Raw genomic sequence first — 8,510 nt, forward strand, 5'->3', positions numbered from 1 at the left:
TAGACAGAATATTTTGACACTTGCCAGGTTATTGGCAAGGAAAGATTTATCTCCGTTGCATAGGGTTACCAACTTACCCTAATACGTCCTCCTTTTTCAGATTTTTAAAAATGTCATCCGAGGACGCCTAAATGTCCCTCTTTTTGGCAATTCGTCCTACTTTACAGCCTTTACAGCTAAGATAATGGATCGATTCGAGTGAAAATGGGCAATCGGGCATAAATGCCGCTAAATAGGAAATTCGTGGTTCGATCGAAAGTGACGACTTGTTTTTAGTCAACACCACTAATTTTAAGTAAAAGTTTGTAAAACGGGAGTCGAACGAAAGTGATGACTGATTTTTTTAGTCAACCCACCAAATTTTTCAGCAAAATTAGTGAAATCGGTTGATCAACTATAACTTTTCTGATCTGGTAAAAGTGTTCTCCTTTCCCGACTCCAAACTATATGGTAACCCTATCGTTGCATCAGCACACTGCTTTTGTTTTACCGGCGATTTCTTCTTCGTGACGTGCGATCTAGCGATCGACATTGTCCGCCCATCTCTCGTCCTAATTCAACTTTTCTCAGTTTTCAATTCCGATCCGTAAGGCTGCTTAGGTTGTTGCTACGCAAGCATAAATCCACTTATTGAATTTTAGGTGCTGTAGAATATAAATTTGCGTGACCGCTACAGCTGAAGCTTCGGAATCGTTAGACTCGCAGCACCCGTTATGGGATTAGTCCAGCCAGAGGCCAAGGGTTAGCTGAAAGGCCTCGTTGTAGAATGGTCACTGGTCAGCGTTAAATCAATATCTGGCGCAGAAGCGACATATCATTCTGCGTTCATCTAGTTTATTATTTTCATCGCTGCAAAACACCGCAAGTGATGTTGTGATACGATTGTGGATGTAGCCTACTGTAGGCTACTGTATATCATATACATTACAATGTTCTTTCCAATTTTCTACTATATGAATACTTGCTGACGATCACCCTTGACGAGTTTCAGTCGACAAAATTCAGGTTTATTTCAATATCAATATACTATACAATTGTATATTGAAGTGGCATGTGTCGGTAGGCGAAGTCGATAAGTCAGGTCGTTATATCGGGTAATCTCGAGCGGTGACTTGAATTTATTCAGGAGAATTTGCTTGTATAAGTTTTATTTGTGTAGAGGCGACGCAAGCCCAACATTAGATGCTGAAATCCGATTATGAGCCACACATTTTTCATTCCAGCTACTAGTCAAGACATCAATGCTCAATTGCTCATGCTCATTATCGATTAGGGTTGCATTGCAACAGGGATCCGGGAGCATATACTTGGTTTGAACAGAACTGCTAGTTTGAACACTTTGCTTTATACTCAAGTAGCATCGTTTGTTGTTAGGTGTTAAGTCAGTTCCATCGCGACATCAAGATAAAGCTGCGCGTCATCCAGCATTCGGAAATCACTCTTCGACAAGAACGCATCTCCAACGCGCGCTGTTATTAACCGCTTCGAAAATCGCGTTTACTATATTTTATTCTCGTCAACTACGCGTTGCATAACTGCATGGGAATTATAGTAGATACTATTTTTATCATTCGATTGCGGGATACGAAATGAACCAAATGAACAGCCGTGATAATTCTTCGTTGAAAGACACAGACTTGGTATGTTTCCTACCTATTAACTTCGGTGTTGTCTTCATTTAAAGTAAATCGTTTCTATGTCTTATCGACGCATCGAACGAGTAATCTCTTTGTCCCTAATGCATTATTTACGGTGAGCTTTTTACCTGTCCTGAAAGTAGCGACACACAATGCACCTGTTTTGTTTTTATATTTCCTCGAATACGTCGATGTATCAAGTTGTAATCGAACTGCAGGATGTAAATAACTGATGCAAGATCAATAAATAGTCCGATAGACAAAGATTGGATGCATTTCGAAACGATTTACATTAATAACAACAATATCATCAAATATGTAGGCCTATATTAAAATATAGTGTTTTCAGATTATGTGTAAACAAATCCCGTACGTCTGTAGGGCTGGGAACAATGGTTCGTGAATACTTGAATCCAAATCAAGTATTAATTGTAGCCTAGCCTATACTGACGAGTCTTGCCGAGTATTTCGGGTAATGAAACTATATATAGCCTATACGCCCCTTTCCACAAGCATTTACGATATTAGCGAAATTTATAATTTTTATGCTTATCGGGGAAGCCATGAACCTCAACTGGTCGTATCCAGGGTTGCATTTAAAACAAAAATCAATTTAAAACAAACATGTTTAAAACAGGCCCATGTTTAAAACATGTTTTTTAATCGATCCATATCGTCACGAATATTCAATTGTGACGCCATGGTGAATTGACATTGACAATTGAAAATATAGGGTAAATATAGCTCATTCAACGAAATATATGTACTATTGCTGTTGAATCAACTATTTTGAGGGTTCCAACCATCCCATATCGGCTATATCGGGTGGTGATTGTCCGTAGGCTCATACAACATGTTTTTTGGAAATTATTTGGAAGATTATGGCATAATTTTACTAAAAAAAAACAATTTTTTAAAGGCTTCTGTGTAAAACACTCTTTATACATGTTATGAACAAAGTGTTTTGAAACACCGTTTGTTTTAAATGCAATCCTATAGTCGTATCACAGCATCAAAAGTATGTTATACAAAGCTACACGCACCTTAGTTCGAATTACGTTTCTGTGAAGTTGTGATCAACCCACAGCATTGTCACAAAGCGCGATAAGGCATGGCATGGTTGAAAAATTACCAAATTATCTTTCATCTGATGAAATGAGTGGAAATGACATATATGTGAAGTCGTGATTAACCGACAGCATTGTCACAATCTCAAAAAGCTTAATAAAATAGGCATGGTCGAAAAATACCAGATTACCTTTATTTGACGTGAAACTGGCGTCATGTTCTTTGTGGTCGCATATATTTGAGTTACCCCCATTATCCATACTATTATAAAGTGTACTGGAATCGGAATCGATTCATGCGGGCACTCGATTTTGTCCCCTGCTCTATTTGTAGAAGATGTTGAGAAACCCAGGGCAGTAAATAGATATCCTGCATGTTATTTGCGAATATTTATTGCCATAGTATCATTACAACCTCTCATTAACCACGATTCATTCCAGAACTTCATCGAAGCCGAAGTTTTCATCTCTTTCGAAGTTTTTATCGCGATATTCGCTTTTACGAACAACTCCCTCGTGCTGACCGCACTCTATAGGTTTCCAGCCATGCGGAGCGCCACCAACTGTTACGTAGCCAGTCTAGCTGTAGCGGATATTGCTGTCGCTCTTTTCGCCATCCCGAGCGCCATAGTCCTGAGACTAGGTGAGTTTACAACAGTGGTCCGTGTTACTCATGGCTTTCCTGGAGGTGAAAACACATACATTTGATTTGTGATTACATGCCCGTGCCCGTCTTTGGTCATCATGGATTGCAGGCCCGAGCATGGTCGAATTGTGACTGCTGTGTTGGTGCGTTGTGTGCAGTGGCGTACGTAGGGGATGCTGGGGTTCGGAAACAAAACCCTGAAATACCAATTCTAGTTATGAGCTCATTTGCAAGTTATTGGTGTCACGCGGTTGCGTTTCGACCTGCCAATACGACCGCAAGGTGAAGCTTTCGCATTTATGAACTGATATCTGAAAGGGCACAGCAGAATTCACACTGATTTGCAATAAATATTCACGACGATGTTTTCGTTTTGCGTTACAAATCATATTTTAATTAGTTTGATTAGTAATTAAATGTTTCCTAGGTTCCATGAATTGATCCGAGTTGTATGTTTGTATGTCACGTAATGTCCCTCTTTGCAACCAATGCTTTCCCGATATCTTGATTGGGTGAAGTCGATTATGGAATGTGGCCGTTATAAACTAGAAAATTATCAGCTCATCCCAATTGTATTAGAAATTGAATTATAGCTACACAGTTTTTCCAAATTAGATTAGAATGACTGAATTCGCAAAATCTCGGCAATTGAATTCAAATCCGAATTACAAAGAAATACAACAAAAAACAATTTCACTTCTTATCAAATGGCAGTTCATATTCTCATATATGCGTGAGAAATGGCAAATGTCTTTACAGTTGTACATGTACATGTACACTGTACAGTGTACACTTTGTACAGCAAGCTCGGCTCGTTTCTCCAGTAGCATTTTGAAGAAAACCAGAAACTAGCGCATAGAAGCATTCCATAAATTGGATTATAAATAAATTATCGGCATGTCGTTCGAAAGACACAAAGCGGGTGGTTATCATGGCCGTATTACCACTACCACACTACACATTCATCTTCATTTACAATTCACACCTCTGTGCAATCCGGCGTAATAATTTGAGATAAGAGTTGATGGATCAATCACCTTGTTGTTTTTTTAAATCGACAAGCTGATAAAACTCGTAGGTTGGATTTGGAACTATCTTTGAATCAACCCATTCGGGGTACAGAACTTCAGAATTACACGAAATAATAACTATAGAAGCTTTTCGACTGATTCTCATCAATAGCGAACATTGCCACCGACTCGATTTTGATGGTTCAGTTTCTTTTGAAAGCACTGTGAAATTGTTGTTTGCTTTAAAATATTATAATGCCAAATGAACTTGTTTCACTTTTATAATAAATGGACAAGCCTCTAACTCCTTGGATTTTGCAAATATGATATAAAACTGTAATGTTTTAATCTTTCATTACAGGACTCTCGGTACACCATGACGAGTGTGATACCGTAGAAGGTCCGTCGGTAGGCGAAGGACTTTGTTTCGTTCTGATCACGTCAGTCTTGTTTTTGACCCAAGTGTCGATCTACAGCTTGCTGCTTATCGCAATTGATAAATTCGTCGCAATTCACTACCCTTATAAGTAAGTGACCATGGATATGACTCCGACTGTTTTGACGGGGTCACACATGAGTAGACTTGGGTATGCCAAACCGGGACTTATTTCTATATTTTGGTAATTCCATCACTGCATTCTATTCACAAACACATACACCCCTTGTACACCCAACTATGTCCGGTATGACTCGATTCACGACTGAGTCGGTACAGTTAACGGCAAACAACGACAAGATAGCGTTGGTGGGCTATCCGACTTCTTGATTAGTAGGTCATGGGTCCGATCACCGGTCGGGTCAGACCAATGACCTGATTAGTAACACTGGTATTCATGACTTCCCCGCTTGGTGTTCAGCATTACTAGGATGGAGGGGTGGTCTTACTCACTTTTCTTGGCCAGCGGCATTCAGGCTACACATCAGGCACTCATGGTATGCATATGCAGTAGGCACAGATCGTGTGTATGTATATCATGAGTCGGTGCATATGCCACAAAAACTTCAACGAACAACATACTACTTACTCTTCCTAACGCGATACTCACCTATTTATTTCATTCGGCTTTCATGCACTGAAATCGCGAGTATTAATGTTCTGAAATATCATGGTTTATTCGTTGTCTTGTCGCGCGAAATTTTTAGAGTTAATGAATGAATTTTGTCAATCACATGGGTACTTGTAGCCTATATATTACGATTAATTATTCATCCCATTAATTTTTTATCCTCTCTCAGCTCTCTTGAGTTACCGGCGACCGGCGATCTTATATAATTCAGTGCACGTAATTATGCATCAGCAATGTGCACTGTGCAGTGCATGCCTCACGTTTGGGACTATTCATGAGGTCATCGTGGGTTAGATTTAGGCGGTCCCTTTGGCATTAATTACTTAGTTGAAGCATGTTGCTATTTCACCATAAATTATGTAGTCGATTAAAAGTTGATAATTAGGCTACTAATCTCGAAAAATACAGCGCGGGCCACTCAGAACCTTTGCGCGGGTCAACTGTGGTAAGTATCTGATAACTTTTGAGCTGGGAAAATTCAAATACATCTCAGAACCATATGCTCGGTTCGGACAACAAACAGAGAGCATGCAATGCCAATTATCACAACAATTCGTTTTTCGCCCAGGTACAGTCGGTTTATGACACTCACAAAGACCAGAATTGCAATTCTCAGCGCCTGGGTTTTGTCTGGATTAGCCATCGTTCCCCCCTTGCTTTCTTGGAGCCAATGGAATAAGATATCTTCGGAGTGGTGAGTTTCGCTCGTTTACAAAACAATACCAATCAACAAGTAGGCTACTGTGATGTAACCCTCTGTTTCTCTGCCAGTATGAGAGACAAATGCAGATTTGAAGAAATCGTCAGCAAGGAGTACATGGTTTATGTGAATTTCTTCGGTTGCGTTTTGCTACCGCTGATAGCGATGTGCGTCATGTATTTCTTAATATTTTGGGTAAGTCACGAATAAATGCATAGCAGGGCTTGACTTTTCATCCAGTGCGCATTCCTCTTGTTTACATACTCTAAGCCAGTGTTCCTATAAACACTGTCTTGCAACGCGGACCCCTAATTTTATTCGGGTGGTTGTGCGGACCCACCTGACTGCAAAATTCGGGAGCCTAATGACTAATAAAAAGGTCATCACTCCAACCCATTCCTAATGTCGACCCCATACTGCCATTTAGTGCTGCCGTAGCGTAAAAAGTTACCTGATGAAAATATTGGCGATCACGTTCGCTTATGACATTGCAGAAAAAAAGACAAAATGAGGACGTAGTGAAATTGCGGTATGCTCCAGGTAGTTTCGACACCCCCCATCATAGAAATTTACAGTGTAGCTAGTAGGTACATTGTAAATTGCTGTGCTCCCATTGTCTCATTATTTCGCAATCTTATGGTGTTTTTGAAGTGATAAAAATAGCAATAAAATGACTGGCTGGCAACTGACTTTACTCAAATACATATCACTAATTTAAAACGACGATTGCCAAATCTTTTTGTACATTTCAAAGTCTGCCAAGAAGCAATTGGTGAAGATATATTCCGACGTCACTGCCAGGAAAAGGAAGAAGCGGTTGTATCAAGCATACCAAAGAACAACTCAAACTGCCTCCAAACAGCCACCCTGCAGTAGTAAAATCACGGAGGATTCAAGTAGCGTAGACGCATCAAGTTCCTGTTTTCTCAACGATACGTTGGACACCGAGACGTGCGATAGGCTACGTTCAGATAATTGTTTAAAAACCCCCACTGTGTCCACGGCAAAGGCAAAAAATCCTTCAAATATAGACAAGACGACGCCTAGTGACGACGCACAGCGCGACAGGAAAACAGCCGCGCGCAAACGAGCGCTACTGCGGCGAGAACTGCATGCCGCTAAAAGTCTAGCGACAGTTGTCGGCGTTTTTGCATTTTGTTGGCTTCCACTGCACTTACTACACGCTTCCACGTTCTTCTGTAAAGACTGTCGCGAGCCTTACATGATTTTAGACATTACAATATTGCTATCTCACGCCAATTCATTGATTAACCCGATCATATACGCGTATCGCATGCGAGACTTCCGTAACGCGTTCAGCAAACTTTTTCCACAAGCGCCGCTCCAATTATTATCGAAAGTTTCGTGCTTTCGAAAACCCTCGGTTACAGAGCCGGAGATTTGAAGAGACGACCGGCCTACGTTTGATGCGAGTTGGCGACGAATATATGATTGATCAGAACTTCAGGGTTAACAAGGGGGGCAATAAAGATGTGTGGAACTTGATAAGGGGGCGACGAGTTGAAAAAAGTTTGTAGTTCGTCATACATTGCGAAGCGTAATTGGTACCTCATTCCATCTCAGTATGCCTGTTATAATGGGCCATGTTCACCAAAAAGTGATAATGTGCGTTTCGACACGGTAATGACGGTCTGTGGAATGATGACCTCATGAAAATGTATCAATCGCCTCAAGTACATCAATACGAGTATTTTCCGCGGAAGTTCGATTACTTTTCAATCCATGTTTAATAAAATAGAGCACTTTGATGGGAAATTTTGAGAAGGTTGATGACATCGTAGGTTGCATATTGGCTAGATCGCGTTGACCTAATCGTTAGGCTGTAACATTGAAAATACTTGCAGCCCTCAAGACTACTGGACCTGGATCAGACATATCGACCTCGCCTACCGACACATGTCAGCTCACTTTTATGTAAACACTTTCCTATCTTTTCATTGTATGGAAATAGTGTGGTGTTTTTGAAATGATAATCAACATTCTGAACTGAGCTGAAGGCCCCCCTACTTGACTGTGGGCAACATTTGGTCGCAGCCTGCGACAGCAGCCGAAATTTGATGTTGACGAACGCCAACGGCCCAACTCCAACACCTGTTACCTGGTAGGCCTATGCGCGGGCAGAAGCTTGGCGATTCAATTCAATGCTAAAAATTTCATCAGTTCAATACACCAAAAGATTGCGATACAATGTAAGATAGGAAGGTGTCGAAACGACTTGTAGAAGTCTTCAAAATTAGACACCCACCTGGCCTAGGCCATTCACCTTTCCTTTGAACAAGTAGCACGTGGTCACATTATTTGATGAGAAAACCTACTCTCTGCCATAGCAAGTTTTGGTTCGGTTTATTAGCAATTTTTATCA

General features: G+C 40.6%; 1 protein-coding gene across 1 annotated transcript; it reads left to right on the forward strand.

Annotated features, from left to right (window-relative positions):
* Window positions 1-591: 591 nt before the first annotated feature.
* Window positions 592-8,376, forward strand: LOC145451012 (adenosine receptor A2b-like). The gene is made up of 6 exons (XM_080329500.1): window positions 592-1,640; window positions 3,146-3,347; window positions 4,722-4,887; window positions 5,996-6,121; window positions 6,199-6,322; window positions 6,882-8,376. Exons 1-6 carry the CDS (start codon window positions 1,590-1,592, stop codon window positions 7,530-7,532), a joined length of 1,320 nt encoding a protein of 439 aa, XP_080185626.1. The 5' UTR covers window positions 592-1,589; the 3' UTR covers window positions 7,533-8,376.
* Window positions 8,377-8,510: the final 134 nt, after the last annotated feature.

The sequence above is a fragment of the Botryllus schlosseri genome, chromosome 11 (genome assembly GCF_051294905.1).
Source record: "Botryllus schlosseri isolate E-star chromosome 11, Bs_hap1, whole genome shotgun sequence".
NCBI lineage: Eukaryota > Metazoa > Chordata > Ascidiacea > Stolidobranchia > Styelidae > Botryllus > Botryllus schlosseri.